At 52.9% G+C, this 22228-nt stretch overlaps 1 protein-coding gene across 2 annotated transcripts; it reads right to left on the reverse strand.

Moving 5' to 3' along the window:
* Window positions 1–597: 597 nt before the first annotated feature.
* LOC106593225 (guanine nucleotide exchange protein smcr8a) lies at window positions 598–22132 on the reverse strand. Of its 2 annotated transcripts, none has more exons than XM_045690479.1 (8): window positions 21147–22132; window positions 20750–20932; window positions 16175–16425; window positions 15273–16093; window positions 5257–5754; window positions 4565–5135; window positions 2382–2530; window positions 598–1847 (listed from the first exon to the last, which is right to left on the reverse strand). In XM_045690479.1, exons 1-8 carry the CDS (start codon window positions 21324–21326, stop codon window positions 1474–1476), a joined length of 3027 nt encoding a protein of 1008 aa, XP_045546435.1. In that variant the 5' UTR covers window positions 21327–22132; the 3' UTR covers window positions 598–1473. The 2 variants fall into 2 exon arrangements, with proteins under 2 accessions (XP_045546435.1, XP_045546436.1); XM_045690480.1 differs by having other exon boundaries at window positions 21166–22130.
* Window positions 22133–22228: the final 96 nt, after the last annotated feature.

Here is a 22228-nt window from a genome sequence, read left to right on the forward strand (position 1 = left end):
TAGAGAAAAGAGGTAGCAGGTAGCCTAGTGGTTAGAGTGGAGGGGCGGCAGGTAGCCCAGTGGTTAGAGTGGAGGGGCGGCAGGTAGCCTAGTGGTTAGAGTGTATGGGGGCGGCAGGGGAGCCTAGTGGTTAGAGTGGAGGGGCGGCAGGTAGCCTAGTGGTTAGATTGTATGGGGGTGGCAGGGTAGCCTAGTGGTTAGAGTGGAGGGACGACAGGTAGCCTAGTGGTTAGAGTGTAGGGGAGGAAGATAGCCTAGTGGTTAGAGTGTAGAGGCGGCAGGTAGCCTAGAGGTTAGAGTGTAGAGGCGGCAGGTAGCCTAGTGGTTAGAGTGGAGGGGCGGCAGGTAGCCTAGTGGTTAGAGTGTAGAGGTGGCAGCGTAGCCTAGTGGTTAGAGCGTTGGACTAGTAACCGAAAGGTTGCAAGATCGAATCCCCGAGCTGACAAGATAAAAAAAACATCTCGTCGTTCTGCCCCTGAACAAACCCCACTGTTCCTAGACCGTCATTGAAAATAAGAATTTGTTCTTAACTGACTTTCCTAGTTAAATATAAGTAAATGGGAACATTGCCTTTTAAAGCCAAGGGCAGGACACATGTTTAAACATATCAAATATTTTTTATTTTTTTTACACGGCACACAAAAGTACACTGCATTAACACACACCAATGAACAGTTTGTGAAGGCGATGAAGGGTAAATGAAAGACTCGACTCGATCAGACCTGCTAGACAATGACACCAACGTTACAGTATGTTTTGGTGGTGTTGAGGAGTTAGACCTGCGCCACAATGACTACATTCAGCAACATAACCATTCACATACACAGGGGGCCGCTTCCCAAACGGCTCCCTATTCCCTACGTAGTCTACTACCTGTAAGTAGTGCACTACATAGGGAATAGGGTGCCTACGTAGTGCACTATATAGAGAATAGGGTGCCTACATAGTTTACTACCTGTAAGTAGTGCACTATATAGAGAATAGGGTGCCTACATAGTTTACTACCTGTAAGTAGTGCACTATATAGAGAATAGGGTGCCTACATAGTTTACTACCTGTAAGTAGTGCACTATATAGGGAATAGGGTGCCTACATAGTCTACTACCTGTAAGTAGTGCACTACATAGGGAATAGGGCGGCATTCGAGAGATCCACTCTGGATCTCTCCTTTCACAGTGTAGACAGGATACAGTATGGAAGAAAAGCTTTAGTTTTGTAAAGGGGCAGGGCTGTATATCTATGTTGTGGTATTTCTATGTAAAGGGTCAGGGCTGTATATCTATGTTGTCTTATTTCTATGTAAAGGGTCGGGGCTGTATATCTATGTAAAGGGACAGGGCTGTATATCTATGTTGTGGTATTTCTATGTAAAGGGACAGGGCTGTATATCTATGTTGTGGTATTTCTATGTAAAGGGACAGGGCTGTATATATATGTTGTGGTATTTCTATGTAAAGGGACGGGGCTGTATATCTATGTTGTCGTATTTCTATGCAAAGGGACGGCACTGTAGGAGAAGCGGAGGGCCGGAGGACCACTTCCTGCGTGGTGCTGTTTGACGAGGTCAGACAGGAAGTGCATCACCCGGAGGTCGTCCTCCCCGCTGAAACCCCGCTCACACAGAAAGTCAATGCGACGCCGAGTCAGCGTGAAGTCATCGTCCTCCCTGGGGACGCTGGGAAGCTGAGAGGCGCGGTGACAGACGGGTGGTGCCTGACCCCCAGGTAAACTCTGAGCTCGACCCGAGGTTAGAGTTGAAAGGTCAGGAGAACAGGAGAACAGGAACGCCTTAGCGGTCAACTCAGTGAGGCAGCTCTCCACGTGGAGAAGGTAGGTGCTGCCACGACCTGGACGTAACAAACAAACAAACAGTCAACACTCAGATAGACATTCAAATAGTTTAGTTGAAGATGACAGGTTCATAACCAAGTGGAAGTGGGAATTTAAGACCACATTGGACTGGGAGAGACATCCACTGGAACGCCCCCTCCAACTGGGTCAATAGTAGTGGGAAAGTCCTCAATCATCCCTGAGCTTCCCACATGGTGACCTCTGAACTCACCTACTAAGAAAATGACCTCCAGAACAGCATTTTCAGCAGTTAAATGCAACAAAACATTATTTATTAAAAGCAATCTATTAATATTGGTTTTTGAACACTACAATTTGTTGACAGCTGTTGTTTTGGATTATGGTTGACACAGCTTGTTGGCCGTTAGTCAATTCCCACGACTCCGCCCCCTCCCCTCCCGTCGCCACGACTCCGTCGCCGCCCCCCCTCCCCTCCCGGCACAGAAGCCCCCATTGAGGTGAACTGTTGTAACTATGTCCAAGACAAATAAAAAATATATTTTTTTTTAAATACAAATATTTTCACTAGCCTATCAGAGTGTGGGGGTTGGCCAGCCGGCCAATGAGGTGTCCGTGGTAAGCGGGGCTTCTCAGTGTACGCTGATCCAGGTCCAGCACGGCCAGGTATCGTCCGTAACGAACCAGAGAGTGAAGCATGCTGGGAGCTGTAGGAGACGTCCTGGGAAGAGAGAAAGAAAGACGGTATTTATTTATTGACATTCATTCTCCAGCTGTACCCCCCTAGTCCCGTACCCCTTCATTCCACCTCCAGCAAAAAATAATATAATATACAAATAATAATATAATAAATAATTCAGCTCTTTATTTAACCATCTTACATATAAAACCTTATTTGTTCTTAGAAAATTGTGAATAATTCTGCGCAGGTTAATGAGAAGGGTGTGTTTGAAAGGATGAACGTAATGTTGGGTTGTATTGGAGAGAGTCTCAGTCTTAAAATCATTTTCCACACACAGTCTGCGCCTGTATTTAGTTTTTCATGCTAGTAAGGGCCGAGAATCCACTCTCACATTAGGTACGTGGTTGCAAAGGGCATCAGTGACTTAATAACAGCGTGATTTGCCAAAGGCAGGATACTCTGAGCGCAGCCCTGTCTAGAAATCTGGCAGTGGCTTCTGATTTAAATTACAATTTTCACAGAACCGCTTGTTGCAAATTTCGATGAGGCTCTCTTGTTCAGATATCGGTAAGTGGACTGGAGGCTTGGGAATGAAAGGGATAACGAATCCAGTTGTTTGTGTCATCCGTTTTGGGAAAATACCTGCAATAATTGCGCATCCAACTCACTCAGGTGCTTCGCTGTATCACGTTTCACGTTTGTCCGTTAGCTTGAGTTTATTTGCACAAAAAAAAAAAAAAAATCATACAATGATGGAAAGACCTGTGTGTTGTCCTTGTTAATACAGACAGAGAAGAGCTCCAACTTCTTAAATCATAGGCTCAATATTGTCCCGCACATTGAATATAGTTGCAGAGAGTCCCTGTTAATTCTAGATTCAGATCATTCAGGTGAGGAAAAAACATCAGCCAGATTTGGCCAGTCGTGTGAGAAACTCGCCATCTAAGTCAAGCGGTCAGACAAGTGAAAATTATGGTCAGTAAAGAAAACTTTTCAGCTTATCTCTCAATTTAAAAAAATGTGTCAATACTTTGTCCCTTGATAACCCAGCGCACTTCTGTATGTTATAAAAGCGTTACATGGTGCAGAAAATACACGAGAGTTCAGGGGCCTTTTGCTTTAACAAAAGTGAACCATTTTCACTGTAGTGTCCAAAAACGTCTTTCAAGCTGTCAGTCATTCCCTTGGCAGCAAGAGCCTCTCGGTGGATGCTGCAGTGGACCCAAGTGGCGTCGGGAACAACTGTTTGTACACGCGCGTTACCACTCCACTATGTCACCCTGTCATGGCTTTTGCTCCATCAGTACAGATACCAACATGAGCAGCAGCTACGATTGGCTACATACGGATCGTTTAGTGGAATTTCCGCGAGAGAAAGTAATGGTTAATTGGATGTTAACATTGGATGTTAATTATTTAACTAGGCTTCCTGTATTTGACATTGTGTTGTTATTTCGCTGAACACCGTAATGGTTAATTGTGATTGGATGTTAATTATTTAACTAGGCTTCCTGTATTTGACATTGTGTTGTTATTTCGCTGAACACCGTAATGGTTAATTGTGATTGGATGTTAATTATTTAACTAGGCTTCCTGTATTTGACATTGTGTTGTTATTTCGCTGAACACCGTAATGGTTAATTGTGATTGGATGTTAATTATTTAACTAGGCTTCCTGTATTTGACATTGTGTTGTTATTTCGCTGAACACTAAATGGTTTTTAGTTTTATTTTTTATTTTATTTTATTTTTGGCGATGAAACGAAGCTACTCAGGTGAGAAGACAGAAAAACTCACCTCGTTGGAAAATATAAACTGTTTAAAAAAAAATGTGAATCCCGTTTTTATCCGGCGTACCCCCCGACGGCATTGCACGTACCCCAGTTAGGGAATACCTGTTGGAGAACTTGGGATAGGGGACAGCGTGTGGGCAGAGAAACGGGGGACGTACAACACTACAGCACGACAATAAAAAAGGCCTGATAAATCACCACTCAATATCACATTTGTAGCTGTCAGTCAGTCACAATTTACCCATGATACATCAGGGTTTTCGATGCTGTGTTTTTTTACCTGTGGATTCCGATGAGTCTCCAGGTGAGCAGGTCTGTCAGCTGAAGAGGCGTGGCCAGGTTGGGCTGCACAGCATCTCCGTAGCGACCGGGTGAAGGCAGGTAGAGCGAGAGGGCAGCGACCGTCCTCCTCACGGAACCCTCCTCTCCGCCAATCACCACCAGCGGCCGGCCGCTCAGCAGGCAGAACACGGCATTCTGGGAGAAAGAATTCTGACGCAGGAACCTGAGGGCTCCGAGACCCGCCTTCCTCCTCTGGCGCGGGTTACCGGCGCCGCGGTTGCCGCGGAGACGTGCGGGGGCCAGAGAGGTAGGTGGAGAGGCGCTGCCGACGTAGCTCATACAGTCTGACCCCTCGTCTACGCTCAGCCTGTAAGGGGTGTCGCCTAGCAACCGCCGCCCCTCTCCTGACCCGTGAACTCTAACTTCTAACCTCAGGGGGATAGAAAAGTTCACCTGGAGGTCAGGCACCGCCCGCCGCCTGCTGTCACGCCCAGCCTGACCTATGACCTCGCCGTTGGCATGGTGACCCTCGTACTGCTTGGAGGAGCCCTCTACTGGCACCTGGTGGACTGGAGACAGAAACTATATCAGTTAATAAAAGAGAGGAAATCAGATAAATACACTGGAAGCATCTGGGATATGTCATTATTATTATTATTATTATTAAAGAGGACAAACAGACAGTCTTACCCAGAGTTCCCTGGGGCTCAGACATGGGGACCGGAGTGTCACATCTCTCTTGCTTCTCCTCCTCCTCCTCCAATTCCTGGACTTCAATACCCAGGGTGCTGTGCGGCCGAGTGGGAGTGTCCTCTAGCTCCTCCTCTCCCTCCGTCTGGACTACATTACCCATGATTCTCTGGTGCCAAGTGTGCTCCTCCTCCTCCTCGTGAACTATAATACCCAGGGTGCCGTGCTGCTGAATGGGCGTGTCCTCACCTGCCGCCTCCTCCTCCTCCTCTTCCTGGATTACAGTACCCATGATTCCATGCTCCTCAGGCTCCTCCTCTGTGATGGCGGTGAAGATGAGGAGGTCGTCGGGGAAGATGGAGTCCGAGGTGCTGATGACCTCAATGCTGTCCTCGCTGTTCGCCCTTCGCGCCAGGGACCGCACGTCACGCCTCGTCCCGGCCTCCGCAGGGGTACGACTCCGCACCTCATCACAGCCTTCACCCTGAACCGACAACTCTATAGGAGGAAGAGGATAAACACACAGCCATCACCCTAAACCTCCAGACCCCCCCACCAGAACAACTCTATAGGAGGAGGAGGAGGAAGAGGATAAACACACAGTCTTCACCCTGAACCCCCAGACCCCCCACCAGAACAACTCTATAGGAGGAGGAGGAGGAGGAGGAAGAGGAATAACACACAGCCTTCACCCTGAAGCCCCAGACCCCCCACCAGAACAACTCTATAGGAGGAGGAGGAGGAGAAAGAGGATAAACACACAGTCTTCACCCTGAACCCCCAGACCCCCCACCAGAACAACTCTATAGGAGGAGGAGGAGGAAGAGGATAAACACACAGTCTTCACCCTGAACCCCCAGACCCCCCACCAGAACAACTCTATAGGAGGAGGAGGAGGAAGAGGATAAACACACAGTCTTCACCCTGAACCCCCAGACCCCCCACCAGAACAACTCTATAGGAGGAGGAGGAGGAGGAGGATAAACACACAGTCTTCACCCTGAACCCCCAGACCCCCCACCAGAACAACTCTATAGGAGGAGGAGGAGGAAGAGGATAAACACACAGTCTTCACCCTGAACCCCCAGACCCCCCACCAGAACAACTCTATAGGAGGAGGAGGAGGATAAACACACAGCCTTCACCCTGAACCCCCAGACCCCCCACCAGAACAACTCTATAGGAGGAGGAGGAGGAAGAGGATAAACACACAGCCTTCACCCTGAAGCCCCAGACCCCCCACCAGAACAACTCTATAGGAGGAGGAGGAGGAGGATAAACACACAGCCTTCACCCTGAAGCCCCAGACCCCCCACCAGAACAACTCTATAGGAGGAGGAAGAGGATAAACACACAGCCTTCACCCTGAAGCCCCAGACCCCCACCAGAACAACTCTATAGGAGGAGGAGGAGGAGGAGGAAGAGGATAAACACACAGCCTTCACCCTGAAGCCCCCAGACCCCCCACCAGAACAACTCTATAGGAGGAGGAGGAGGAGGAAGAGGATAAACACACAGCCTTCACCCTGAAGCCCCAGACCCCCCCACCAGAACAACTCTATAGGAGGAGGAGGAGGAAGAGGATAAACACACAGCCTTCACCCTGAAGCCCCAGACCCCCCACCAGAACAACTCTATAGGAGGAGGAGGAGGAGGAAGAGGATAAACACACAGCCTTCACCCTGAACCCCAGACCCCCCCACCAGAACAACTCTATAGGAGGAGGAGGAAGAGGATAAACACACAGCCTTCACCCTGAACCCCCAGACCCCCCACCAGAACAACTCTATAGGAGGAGGAGGAGGATAAACACACAGCCTTCACCCTGAACCCCCAGACCCCCCACCAGAACAACTCTATAGGAGGAGGAGGAAGAGGATAAACACACAGCCTTCACCGTGAACCCCCAGACCCCCCACCAGAACAACTCTATAGGAGGAGGAGGAGGATAAACACACAGCCTTCACCCTGAAGCCCCAGACCCCCCACCAGAACAACTCTATAGGAGGAGGAAGAGGATAAACACACAGCCTTCACCCTGAAGCCCCAGACCCCCCACCAGAACAACTCTATAGGAGGAGGAGGAAGAAGAGGAAGAGGATAAACACACAGCCTTCACCGTGAACCCCCAGACCCCCCACCAGAACAACTCTATAGGAGGAGGAGGAGGATAAACACACAGCCTTCACCCTGAAGCCCCAGACCCCCCACCAGAACAACTCTATAGGAGGAGGAGGAGGATAAACACACAGCCTTCACCCTGAACCCCCAGACCCCCCACCAGAACAACTCTATAGGAGGAGGAGGAAGAGGATAAACACACAGCCTTCACCCTGAACCCCCAGACCCCCCCACCAGAACAACTCTATAGGAGGAGGAGGAGGATAAACACACAGCCTTCACCCTGAAGCCCCAGACCCCCCACCAGAACAACTCTATAGGAGGAGGAGGAGGATAAACACACAGCCTTCACCCTGAACCCCCAGACCCCCCACCAGAACAACTCTATAGGAGGAGGAGGAGGATAAACACACAGCCTTCACCCTGAAGCCCCAGACCCCCCACCAGAACAACTCTATAGGAGGAGGAAGAGGATAAACACACAGCCTTCACCCTGAAGCCCCAGACCCCCCACCAGAACAACTCTATAGGAGGAGGAGGAGGAGGAAGAGGATAAACACACAGCCTTCACCCTGAAGCCCCAGACCCCCCACCAGAACAACTCTATAGGAGGAGGAGGAAGAAGAGGAAGAGGATAAACACACAGCCTTCACCGTGAACCCCCAGACCCCCACCAGAACAACTCTATAGGAGGAGGAGGAGGATAAACACACAGCCTTCACCCTGAACCCCCAGACCCCCCACCAGAACAACTCTATAGGAGGAGAGGAGGATAAACACACAGCCTTCACCCTGAACCCCCAGACCCCCCACCAGAACAACTCTATAGGAGGAGGAGGAAGAGGATAAACACACAGCCTTCACCCTGAACCCCCAGACCCCCCACCAGAACAACTCTATAGGAGGAGGAGGAGGATAAACACACAGCCTTCACCCTGAAGCCCCAGACCCCCCACCAGAACAACTCTATAGGAGGAGGAGGAGGAGGAGGAAGAGGAATAACACACAGCCTTCACCCTGAACCCCCAGACCCCCCACCAGAACAACTCTATAGGAGGAGGAGGAGGAAGAGGATAAACACACAGCCTTCACCCTGAACCCCCAGCCCCCCACCAGAACAACTCTATAGGAGGAGGAGGAGGAAGAGGATAAACACACAGTCTTCACCCTGAACCCCCAGACCCCCCACCAGAACAACTCTATAGGAGGAGAGGAGGAAGAGGATAAACACACAGCCTTCACCCTGAACCCCCAGACCCCCACCAGAACAACTCTATAGGAGGAGGAGGAGGATAAACACACAGCCTTCACCCTGAAGCCCCAGACCCCCCACCAGAACAACTCTATAGGAGGAGGAGGAGGATAAACACACAGCCTTCACCCTGAACCCCCAGACCCCCCACCAGAACAACTCTATAGGAGGAGAGGAGGAAGAGGATAAACACACAGCCTTCACCCTGAACCCCCAGACCCCCCACCAGAACAACTCTATAGGAGGAGGAGGAGGATAAACACACAGCCTTCACCCTGAACCCCCAGACCCCCCCACCAGAACAACTCTATAGGAGGAGGAGGAGGATAAACACACAGCCTTCACCCTGAACCCCCAGACCCCCCACCAGAACAACTCTATAGGAGGAGAGGAGGATAAACACACAGCCTTCACCCTGAACCCCCAGACCCCCCACCAGAACAACTCTATAGGAGGAGGAGGAAGAAGAGGAAGAGGATAAACACACAGCCTTCACCGTGAACCCCCAGACCCCCCACCAGAACAACTCTATAGGAGGAGGAGGAGGATAAACACACAGCCTTCACCCTGAACCCCCAGACCCCCCACCAGAACAACTCTATAGGAGGAGAGGAGGATAAACACACAGCCTTCACCCTGAACCCCCAGACCCCCCACCAGAACAACTCTATAGGAGGAGGAGGAAGAGGATAAACACACAGCCTTCACCCTGAACCCCCAGACCCCCCACCAGAACAACTCTATAGGAGGAGGAGGAGGATAAACACACAGCCTTCACCCTGAACCCCCAGACCCCCCACCAGAACAACTCTATAGGAGGAGGAGGAGGAAGAGGATAAACACACAGCCTTCACCCTGAACCCCCAGACCCCCCACCAGAACAACTCTATAGGAGGAGGAGGAGGATAAACACACAGCCTTCACCCTGAAGCCCCAGACCCCCCACCAGAACAACTCTATAGGAGGAGGAAGAGGATAAACACACAGCCTTCACCCTGAAGCCCCAGACCCCCCACCAGAACAACTCTATAGGAGGAGGAGGAGGAGGAAGAGGATAAACACACAGCCTTCACCCTGAAGCCCCAGACCCCCCCACCAGAACAACTCTATAGGAGGAGGAGGAAGAAGAGGAAGAGGATAAACACACAGCCTTCACCGTGAACCCCCAGACCCCCCACCAGAACAACTCTATAGGAGGAGGAGGAGGATAAACACACAGCCTTCACCCTGAACCCCCAGACCCCCCACCAGAACAACTCTATAGGAGGAGAGGAGGATAAACACACAGCCTTCACCCTGAACCCCCAGACCCCCCACCAGAACAACTCTATAGGAGGAGGAGGAGGATAAACACACAGCCTTCACCCTGAAGCCCCAGACCCCCCACCAGAACAACTCTATAGGAGGAGGAGGAGGAGGAGGAAGAGGAATAACACACAGCCTTCACCCTGAACCCCCAGACCCCCCACCAGAACAACTCTATAGGAGGAGGAGGAGGAAGAGGATAAACACACAGCCTTCACCCTGAACCCCCAGACCCCCCACCAGAACAACTCTATAGGAGGAGGAGGAGGAAGAGGATAAACACACAGCCTTCACCCTGAACCCCCAGACCCCCCACCAGAACAACTCTATAGGAGGAGGAGGAGGAGGATAAACACACAGCCTTCACCCTGAAGCCCCAGACCCCCCACCAGAACAACTCTATAGGAGGAGGAGGAGGAGGAAGAGGATAAACACACAGCCTTCACCCTGAACCCCCAGACCCCCCACCAGAACAACTCTATAGGAGGAGGAGGAGGATAAACACACAGCCTTCACCCTGAAGCCCCAGACCCCCCACCAGAACAACTCTATAGGAGGAGGAAGAGGATAAACACACAGCCTTCACCCTGAAGCCCCAGACCCCCCACCAGAACAACTCTATAGGAGGAGGAGGAGGAGGAGGAAGAGGATAAACACACAGCCTTCACCCTGAAGCCCCAGACCCCCCACCAGAACAACTCTATAGGAGGAGGAGGAGGAGGAAGAGGATAAACACACAGCCTTCACCCTGAAGCCCCAGACCCCCACCAGAACAACTCTATAGGAGGAGGAGGAGGAGGAAGAGGATAAACACACAGCCTTCACCCTGAACCCCCAGACCCCCCACCAGAACAACTCTATAGGAGGAGGAGGAAGAGGATAAACACACAGCCTTCACCCTGAACCCCCAGACCCCCCCACCAGAACAACTCTATAGGAGGAGGAGGAGGATAAACACACAGCCTTCACCCTGAACCCCCAGACCCCCCACCAGAACAACTCTATAGGAGGAGGAGGAAGAGGATAAACACACAGCCTTCACCGTGAACCCCCAGACCCCCCACCAGAACAACTCTATAGGAGGAGGAGGAGGATAAACACACAGCCTTCACCCTGAAGCCCCAGACCCCCCACCAGAACAACTCTATAGGAGGAGGAAGAGGATAAACACACAGCCTTCACCCTGAAGCCCCAGACCCCCCACCAGAACAACTCTATAGGAGGAGGAGGAGGAGGAAGAGGATAAACACACAGCCTTCACCCTGAAGCCCCAGACCCCCACCAGAACAACTCTATAGGAGGAGGAGGAAGAAGAGGAAGAGGATAAACACACAGCCTTCACCGTGAACCCCCAGACCCCCCACCAGAACAACTCTATAGGAGGAGGAGGAGGATAAACACACAGCCTTCACCCTGAACCCCCAGACCCCCCACCAGAACAACTCTATAGGAGGAGAGGAGGATAAACACACAGCCTTCACCCTGAACCCCCAGACCCCCCACCAGAACAACTCTATAGGAGGAGGAGGAAGAGGATAAACACACAGCCTTCACCCTGAACCCCCAGACCCCCCACCAGAACAACTCTATAGGAGGAGGAGGAGGATAAACACACAGCCTTCACCCTGAAGCCCCAGACCCCCCACCAGAACAACTCTATAGGAGGAGGAGGAGGAGGAGGAAGAGGAATAACACACAGCCTTCACCCTGAACCCCCAGACCCCCCACCAGAACAACTCTATAGGAGGAGGAGGAGGAAGAGGATAAACACACAGCCTTCACCCTGAACCCCCAGACCCCCCACCAGAACAACTCTATAGGAGGAGGAGGAGGATAAACACACAGCCTTCACCCTGAAGCCCCAGACCCCCCACCAGAACAACTCTATAGGAGGAGGAAGAGGATAAACACACAGCCTTCACCCTGAAGCCCCAGACCCCCCCACCAGAACAACTCTATAGGAGGAGGAGGAGGAGGAAGAGGATAAACACACAGCCTTCACCCTGAAGCCCCAGACCCCCCACCAGAACAACTCTATAGGAGGAGGAGGAAGAAGAGGAAGAGGATAAACACACAGCCTTCACCGTGAACCCCCAGACCCCCCACCAGAACAACTCTATAGGAGGAGGAGGAGGATAAACACACAGCCTTCACCCTGAACCCCCAGACCCCCCACCAGAACAACTCTATAGGAGGAGAGGAGGATAAACACACAGCCTTCACCCTGAACCCCCAGACCCCCCACCAGAACAACTCTATAGGAGGAGGAGGAAGAGGATAAACACACAGCCTTCACCCTGAACCCCCAGACCCCCCACCAGAACAACTCTATAGGAGGAGGAGGAGGATAAACACACAGCCTTCACCCTGAAGCCCCAGACCCCCCACCAGAACAACTCTATAGGAGGAGGAGGAGGAGGAGGAAGAGGAATAACACACAGCCTTCACCCTGAACCCCCAGACCCCCACCAGAACAACTCTATAGGAGGAGGAGGAGGAAGAGGATAAACACACAGCCTTCACCCTGAACCCCCAGACCCCCCACCAGAACAACTCTATAGGAGGAGGAGGAGGAAGAGGATAAACACACAGTCTTCACCCTGAACCCCCAGACCCCCCACCAGAACAACTCTATAGGAGGAGGAGGAGGATAAACACACAGCCTTCACCCTGAACCCCCAGACCCCCCACCAGAACAACTCTATAGGAGGAGAGGAGGAAGAGGATAAACACACAGCCTTCACCCTGAACCCCCAGACCCCCACCAGAACAACTCTATAGGAGGAGGAGGAGGATAAACACACAGCCTTCACCCTGAAGCCCCAGACCCCCCACCAGAACAACTCTATAGGAGGAGGAGGAGGATAAACACACAGCCTTCACCCTGAACCCCCAGACCCCCCACCAGAACAACTCTATAGGAGGAGAGGAGGAAGAGGATAAACACACAGCCTTCACCCTGAACCCCCAGACCCCCCACCAGAACAACTCTATAGGAGGAGGAGGAGGATAAACACACAGCCTTCACCCTGAACCCCCAGACCCCCCCACCAGAACAACTCTATAGGAGGAGGAGGAGGATAAACACACAGCCTTCACCCTGAACCCCCAGACCCCCCACCAGAACAACTCTATAGGAGGAGAGGAGGATAAACACACAGCCTTCACCCTGAACCCCCAGACCCCCCACCAGAACAACTCTATAGGAGGAGAGGAGGATAAACACACAGCCTTCACCCTGAACCCCCAGACCCCCCACCAGAACAACTCTATAGGAGGAGGAGAGGAGGACAGCCTTCACCCTGAACCGACAACTCTATTGGAGGAGGAGGAAGAGGATAAACACACAGCCTTCACCCTGAACCCCCAGACCCCCCACCCCCCACCAGAACAACTCTATAGGAGGAGGAGGAGGAGGAGGAGGAAGAGGAATAACACACAGCCTTCACCCTGAACCCCCAGACCCCCCACCAGAACAACTCTATAGGAGGAGGAAGAGGATAAACACACAGCCTTCACCCTGAAGCCCCAGACCCCCCACCAGAACAACTCTATAGGAGGAGGAGGAGGAGGAGGAGGAAGAGGATAAACACACAGCCTTCACCCTGAACCCACGTTTCCACCCAGGGACACGGTACCCCCCCCTATAGTTTAATAACGATACAGTGCATAATTCGGTAAGTATTCTTACCACTTGACTTTTTCTACATTTTGTTACGTTACAACCTTATTCTAAAATGGATTAAAAAATGTTTTTTTTCTGAATACACACACACACAATACCCCATAACGGCGCCACAGAACCCCATAACGACGTCACAGCACCCCATAACGACGTCACAGCGTCCCATAACGACACCCCATAACGACGTTACAGCACCCCATAACGACGCCACAGCACCCCATAACGACGCCCCATAACGACACCCCATAACGACGTCACAGCACCCCATAACGATGTCACAGCACCCTATAACGACACCCCATAACGACACTCCATAACGACGTCACAGCACCCCATAACGACGCCACAGCACCCCATAACGACATCACAACACCCCATAACGACGCCACAGCACCCCATAACGACACCTCATAACAACATCACAACACCCCATAACGACGCCACAGCACCCCATAACGACGCCACAGCACCCCATAACGACATCACAACACCCCATAACGACGCCACAGCACCCCATAACGACATCACCACATCCCATAACGGCGCCACGGCACCCCATAACGACGCCACGGCACCCCATAACGACATCACAGCACCCCATAACGACGCCCCATAACAACGCCACAGCACCCCATAACGACATCACAGCACCCCATAATGACAACCCATAACGACATCACAGTACCCCATAACGACGCCACAGCACCCCATAACGACATCACAGCACCCCATAACGACGCCCCATAACGACGCCACAGCACCCCATAACGACACCTCATAACAACGCCACAGCACCCCATAACGACATCACAGCATCCCATAACGACACCTCATAACGACGCCACAGCACCCCATAACGACGCCACAGCACCCCATAACGACATCACAGCACCCCATAACGACGCCACAACACCCCATAACGACCTCACGGCACCCCATAACGGCGCCACGGCACCCCATAACGACATCACAGCACCCCATAACGACATCACAGCACCCCATAACGACATCACAGCACCCCATAACGACACCTCATAACGACATCACAGCACCCCATAACGACGCCCCATAACGACGCCCCATAACGACATCACAGCACCCCATAACGACGCCCCATAACGACGCCACAGCACCCCATAACGACATCACAGCACCCCATAATGACAACCCATAACGACGCCACAGCACCCCATAACGACACCTCATAACGACGCCACAGCACCCCATAACGACATCACAGTACCCCATAACGACGCCACAGCACCACATAACGACATCACAGCACCCCATAACGACACCTCATAACGACACCACAGCACCCCATAACGACACCCCATAACGACGCCACAGCACCCCATAACGACGCCACAGCACCCCATAACGACGTCACAGCACCCCATAACGACGTCACAGCACCCCATAACGACGTCACAGCACAGCACCCCATAACGACGCCACAGCACCCCATAACGACGCCACAGCACCCCATAACGACGTCACAGCGCCCCATAACGGCACCCCATAACGACGCCACAGCACCCCATAACGACGTAACAGCGCCCCATAACGACGTAACAGCGCCCCATAACGACGTAACAGCGCCCCATAACGACGCCCCATAACGACATGAATGCAGTTTCTGAATTGACCTACCTCTGAGTTCCACGTGGGTTAGTCCCTGTGTTCTATACGAGCGCTCCGTCCCCAGAACCTCAATGCTGTCTCCGCTGCTCACGCTGCCTGGTCTCGTCTCCGTGGTTACTTCTTCTCCCCCCGCAGGATCGAGTGTCGGCCCCGCCCCTCCACTTCCTGTCTCCAGCTTGATTGACACCTCCTCCACGCAAGAGAAGAACGACTCCATGCTCTGTGGTCCCGCACCCGCCCACTCCACAGGATTCGACATCAAGCCACTTCCTCCCTCTAGCCCCGCCCCTTCCTCCTCCAGATCCTCCTCCTCCTCCTCTTCTTCCTGGTCCCAGAGCTGGAACAGGAAGTGTGTGTGTGAAAGCGTCCTGGAGAGCTTGCGTGTGACGCAGCGGTTGTGTAGAACACTCTGGTCTCCGCGAAGACGGCTTTCTGCGTTGCCCAGCTGTTCTAGCGTCAGAGACAGGAAGTAGCAGTCGCTCAGCTCCTCCAATGGCTTCAGACGGCGGTCGAACCGCCTCGCTGACCAGCCCCCACCACCTAGCGACGCCCCGGAAACCAGCTGCGGGGTGTATGAGGGGGAGGGGGGATCCGGAGTCAGGGGGAGGGTCTCTGGGATCAGGGAGGGGTCGTAAGGCAGAAAGCCAGGGTCTTTTAACTTCCTGTTGGGATAGGACGTGACCTGGTGGAGGAGGGATCTGTGGTCCAGGATGGATCGATCCACGCTAGCAAGCTCGTTGGCTGTCTTCTGCAGTTCCGCCTCCTCCCCGATCTCCTCACTATCATTGGATATCCCTTGAAGCGCCGCATGAAGGACGGATCGTGTGTACCTGTCAACGGAGAGAAGGATTTAAAAAACGCTCACACAAACCAAACTCTGTGTCGGTGCGTGAACGTGTGTATCCTCTTACTCCAGGTCTTGTAGCTTCCTGTGCAGCTCGCGGGCGAAGGCCCGTCGGTTTCCGGTCTTGAGGCACTCGGAGGCGCGGGAGAAGCGGTGCGACAGCTCCTGGAACTGCAGCATGATCTTCCTCTCGTCAGCGGAGACGTAGGCCATGCAGAACGGGCGGACGAAGCCTCGGGCCTCCAGGTCATACAGAGTCAGGTGGTGAACGTAGGCAAATGCACCCTCCTTAGAGTCACCCAGCACCACCCTGGAGTCCTGGAGGAAGAACACAACAATCTCCGCTGAGTCACCCAGCACCACCCTGGAGGAAGGACACAACAATCTCCCCAGAGACACCCAGCACCACCCTGGAGGAAGGAGAACAACCACCTCCCCCAGAGACACCCAGCACCACCCTGGAGGAAGGAGAACCACCTCCCCCAGAGACACCCAGCACCACCCTGGAGGAAGGAGAACAACCACCTCCACCAGAGACACCCAGCACCACCCTGGAGGAAGGAGAACCACCTCCCCCAGAGACACCCAGCACCACCCTGGAGGAAGGAGAACAACCACCTCCATTGAGTCACCCAGCACCACCCTGAAGGAAGGAGAACGACCACCTCCCCCAGAGACACCCAGCACCACCCTGGAGGAAGGAGAACCACCTCCCCCAGAGTCACCCAGCACCACCCTGGAGGAAGGACACAACCACCTCCCCGAGAGACACCCAGCACCACCCTGGAGGAAGGACACAACCACCTCCTCCAGAGACACCCAGCACCACCCTGGAGGAAGGAGAACAACCCGCTCCATTGAGTCACCCAGCACCACCCTGGAGGAAGGAGAACAACCACCTCCCCCAGAGACACCCAGCACCACCCTGAAGGAAGGAGAAAGACCACCTCCCCCAGAGACACCCAGCACCACCCTGGAGGAAGGAGAACGACCACCTCCCCCAGAGACACCCAGCACCACCCTGGAGGAAGGAGAACGACCACCTCCCCCAGAGACACCCAGCACCACCCTGGAGGAAGGACACAACCACCTCCTCCAGAGACACCCAGCACCACCCTGGAGGAAGGAGAACAACACCTCCCCAGAGACACCCAGCACCACCCTGGAGGAAGGACAACAACCACCTCCTCCAGAGACACCCAGCACCACCCTGGAGGAAGGAGAACGACCACCTCCCCATGAGACACCCAGCACCACCCTGGAGGAAGGAGAACGACCACCTCCCCCAGAGACACCCAGCACCACCCTGGAGGAAGGAGAACGACCACCTCCCCCAGAGACACCCAGCACCACCCTGGAGGAAGGAGAACGACCACCTCCCCCAGAGACACCCAGCACCACCCTGGAGGAAGGAGAACGACCACCTCCCCCAGAGACACCCAGCACCACCCTGGAGGAAGGAGAACGACCACCTCCCCCAGAGACACCCAGCACCACCCTGGAGGAAGGAGAACGACCACCTCCCCCAGAGTCACCCAGCACCACCCTGGAGGAAGGAGAACAACCTCCCCCAGAGTCACTCAGCACCACCCTGGAGGAAGGAGAACGACCACCTCCCCCAGAGACACCCAGCACCACCCTGGAGGAAGGAGAACGACCACCTCCCCCAGAGACACCCAGCACCACCCTGGAGGAAGGACACAACCACCTCCCCCAGAGTCACCCAGCACCACCCTGGAGGAAGGAGAACCACCTCCCCCAGAGACACCCAGCACCACCCTGGAGGAAGGAGAACGACCACCTCCCCCAGAGACACCCAGCACCACCCTGGAGGAAGGAGAACGACCACCTCCCCAGAGACACCCAGCACCACCCTGGAGGAAGGAGAACGACCACCTCCCCCAGAGACACCCAGCACCACCCTGGAGGAAGGAGAACGACCACCTCCCCCAGAGACACCCAGCACCACCCTGGAGGAAGGAGAACGACCACCTCCCCAGAGACACCCAGCACCACCCTGGAGGAAGGAGAACGACCACCTCCCCAGAGACACCCACCCTGAAGGAAGGAGAACGACCACCTCCCCCAGAGACACCCAGCACCACCCTGGAGGAAGGAGAACGACCACCTCCCCCAGAGACACCCAGCACCACCCTGGAGGAAGAAGAACGACCACCTCCCCCAGAGACACCCAGCACCACCCTGGAGGAAGGAGAACGACCACCTCCCCCAGAGACACCCAGCACCACCCTGGAGGAAGGAGAACCACCTCCCCCAGAGTCACCCAGCACCACCCTGGAGGAAGGAGAACGACCACCTCCCCCAGAGACACCCACCCTGAAGGAAGGAGAACGACCACCTCCCCCAGAGACACCCAGCACCACCCTGGAGGAAGGAGAACGACCACCTCCCCCAGAGACACCCAGCACCACCCTGGAGGAAGGAGAACGACCACCTCCCCCAGAGACACCCAGCACCACCCTGGAGGAAGGAGAACGACCACCTCCCCCAGAGACACCCAGCACCACCCTGGAGGAAGGAGAACGACCACCTCCCCCAGAGTCACCCAGCACCACCCTGGAGGAAGGAGAACAACCACCTCCCCCAGAGACACCCAGCACCACCCTGGAGGAAGGAGAACAACCACCTCCCCAGAGGCACCCAGCACCACCCTGACTAGTCTATAGACTGACAGAGGACCGAGACTAGTCTATAGACTGACAGAGGACCGAGACTAGTCTATAGACAGACAGAGGACCGAGACTAGTCTATATACTGACAGAGGACCGAGACTAGTCTATATACTGACAGAGGACCGAGACTAGTCTATATACTGACAGAGGACCGAGACTAGTCTATAGACTGACAGAGGACCGAGACTAGTCTATAGACAGACAGAGGACCGAGACTAGTCTATAGACAGACAGAGGACCGAGACTAGTCTATAGACAGACAGAGGACCGAGACTAGTCTATAGACTGACAGAGGACCGAGACTAGTCTATATACTGACAGAGGACCGAGACTAGTCTATATACTGACAGAGGACCGAGACTAGTCTATATACTGACAGAGGACCGAGACTAGTCTATACACTGACAGAGGACTGAGACTAGTCTATAGACTGACAGAGGACTGAGACTAGTCTATAGACTGACAGAGGACCGAGACTAGTCTATATACTGACAACACAACCCCCTAATACACACTGACTGACAGAGGACTGAGACTAGTCTATATACTGACAGAGGACCGCGACTAGTCTATATACTGACAGACCGAGACTAGTCTATAGACTGACAGAGGACCGAGACTAGTCTATAGACTGACAGAGGACCGATACTAGTCTATATACTGACAGAGGACCGAGACTAGTCAATATACTGACAGAGGACCGATACTAGTCTATAGACTGACAGAGGACCGATACTAGTCTATATACTGACAGAGGACCGAGACTAGTCTATAGACTGACAGAGGACCGAGACTAGTCTATAGACTGACAGAGGACCGAGACTAGTCTATATACTGACAGAGGACCGAGACTAGTCTAGACTGACAGAGGACCGAGACTAGTCTATAGACTGACAGAGGACCGAGACTAGTCTATATACTGACAGAGGACCGAGACTAGTCTATATACTGACAGAGGACCGAGACTAGTCTATAGACTGACAGAGGACCGAGACTAGTCAATATACTGACAGAGGACCGAGACTAGTCAATATACTGACAGAGGACCGATACTAGTCTATAGACTGACAGAGGACCGAGACTAGTCTATATACTGACAGAGGACCGAGACTAGTCTATATACTGACAGAGGACCGAGACTAGTCTATAGACTGACAGAGGACCGAGACTAGTCTATAGACTGACAGAGGACTGAGACTAGTCTATATACACTGACAGAGGACCGAGACTAGTCTAGACTGACAGAGGACCGAGACTAGTCTATAGACTGACAGAGGACCGAGACTAGTCTATATACTGACAGAGGACCGAGACTAGTCTATATACTGACAGAGGACCGAGACTAGTCTATAGACTGACAGAGGACCGAGACTAGTCTATATACTGACAGAGGACCGAGACTAGTCAATATACTGACAGAGGACCGATACTAGTCTATAGACTGACAGAGGACCGAGACTAGTCTATATACTGACAGAGGACCGAGACTAGTCTATAGACTGACAGAGGACCGAGACTAGTCTATAGACTGACAGAGGACCGAGACTAGTCTATAGACTGACAGAGGACCGAGACTAGTCTAGAGACTGACAGAGGACTGAGACTAGTCTATAGACTGACAGAGGACTGAGACTAGTCTATATACACTGACAGAGGACCGAGACTAGTCTATATACTGACAGAGGACCGAGACTAGTCTATAGACTGACAGAGGACCGAGACTAGTCTATAAACATCACAACAAAAGCCCCCGAAACACACACACGAGGGGCTGGAAGCAATGGGTCATCCTCAGTCCAATTTTAGGAGGTTTAGGTACATTGCTCCAGGGCACAACGTCAGCTGATGGCATCTAGGATGATGCCAACAGATTTATTTCCCCCTTGTCGGCGGAGCTGGGATTCGAACCGGCACTGGGTCGCTTGTCTAAAAACACCAGGCCTACCTACCTCTGAGAAGGCCAGGCGAGGAAGGGTCCTGAGGGAAGGACTAGCTGTCTGGTGGTGTGGCTGAGGGCCGGGGGCGACGGCTTGGTAGTCGACGGACATGACGCGTAGAGAGAAATGGTTCAGGTCGAAGGAACCGATCACTCTGGGGTCGTCGGGGATGGTCCGGACAGGTAGGGGACCCACCTGGACAGGAGGACAGAAGATATACACCGTCAGTATAATACACACACACACACACACACACGCACACACCACCATAAAAGCACACACACACCATAAAAGCACACACACCACCATAAAAGCACACACACCACCATAGAAGCACACACACACACACACACACACCACCATAAAAACACACACACACCACCATAAAAACACACACACACACACACACCAGCCCCTCCAGGTCCAACCTGTTCTGAGAACTCAGCCACCAGTATAAAGTCTCTGTTGAAACGGGCAGGTGAGGTCCAGGGGTGAGACGGAGGAAAGAGAGGAAGGGAGAACTCTTCTGGTAGATCCTGGGCTTCTGGGTAACCTCCCAAATCCCCTTCATTGGTGAAGGCCAAGACATCAGGAGAGCCAATCATAATGTCCTAATCCCAGGCCTCTGTGTTGATCCCAGAGAGACTCCAGTGTTTATGTCTGTTACTGTTCAGTCCTTTCTTCCGTGTCCCTGTTAATAACTTTCCCCGGTGTGAAAAAAAACCCACTGTTATTTCCGTCCTTGAGTCCGGTTTTGGTACCGGAGAGCAAACCGTCACTCATTGACCGGGTAACTGGTATTAAAAATAAATATAAAAAGTGTTGCTTGTTGTGTTGTTCAACTTTTAAAAAAAGCGGAAACAAACATGTTTAACTTTCACTTCTCATTTCTGTATTTCGGTCGGTCGGTGGATAAATAACATTATACTAAACGGAAAGTTCAACGTCAGAGCGAGGTGTTAACTTACCGACGTAGTATACAGTCTTAACGTCAACAACAGCTGTCCTGTAACAGAGACAACAAAACAAAAACATGTTGTCAACACAAAGTAGCCTGCGAAACAGGTCCTGGAAGTAAACACCGAATCACATGGTCCGTGTCGACCCGGGTTCCTCTTTCCGCCTCCCGTATAGAGATGTATTTTACCAGGGGGGGGACTCGCAGCGTAGTGTGTATCACGTCTTCAGACGGCGGGATACAACTCCAGCCATGTTAATTAAGCCATGTGACAACTGCCGGTAGTGGAGCGAGGAGGAGGAACCGTTCACGCCCGTTTTTTAACCGGTGGGGGTGATGAATACGTCCCGAGACACCTCGAGGAGACTTGTGAAAGAGCATGAAGAACCGCTTTCGGTGTCCGGTAGAGTTATGGGAATTCAGTCCTCGGCGGAGACAGATCATTTTGGGTATAAAATAACGGGATTGATTTGTGGAGGGGGGGGGGGAGAAGCAGCTATTTTACTGATGCAAGCTTGGATTTGTAGTTCAAT

This window comes from Salmo salar, chromosome ssa12, assembly GCF_905237065.1.
Source record: "Salmo salar chromosome ssa12, Ssal_v3.1, whole genome shotgun sequence".
Lineage (NCBI taxonomy): Eukaryota > Metazoa > Chordata > Actinopteri > Salmoniformes > Salmonidae > Salmo > Salmo salar.

Coding starts and splice junctions, on each gene's coding strand:
- LOC106593225 (XM_045690479.1), bottom strand. CDS start 21,326: ATGTCTTGGCCTTCACCAATGAAGGGGATTTGGGAGGTTACCCAGAAG. Junction 5,136..5,256: donor TGAGCCCCAGGGAACTCTGG/GTAAGACTGTCT, acceptor TTCTGTCTCCAG/TCCACCAGGTGCCAGTAGAG. Junction 1,848..2,381: donor CAACCCCCACACTCTGATAG/GCTAGTGAAAAT, acceptor TGTTACGTCCAG/GTCGTGGCAGCACCTACCTT.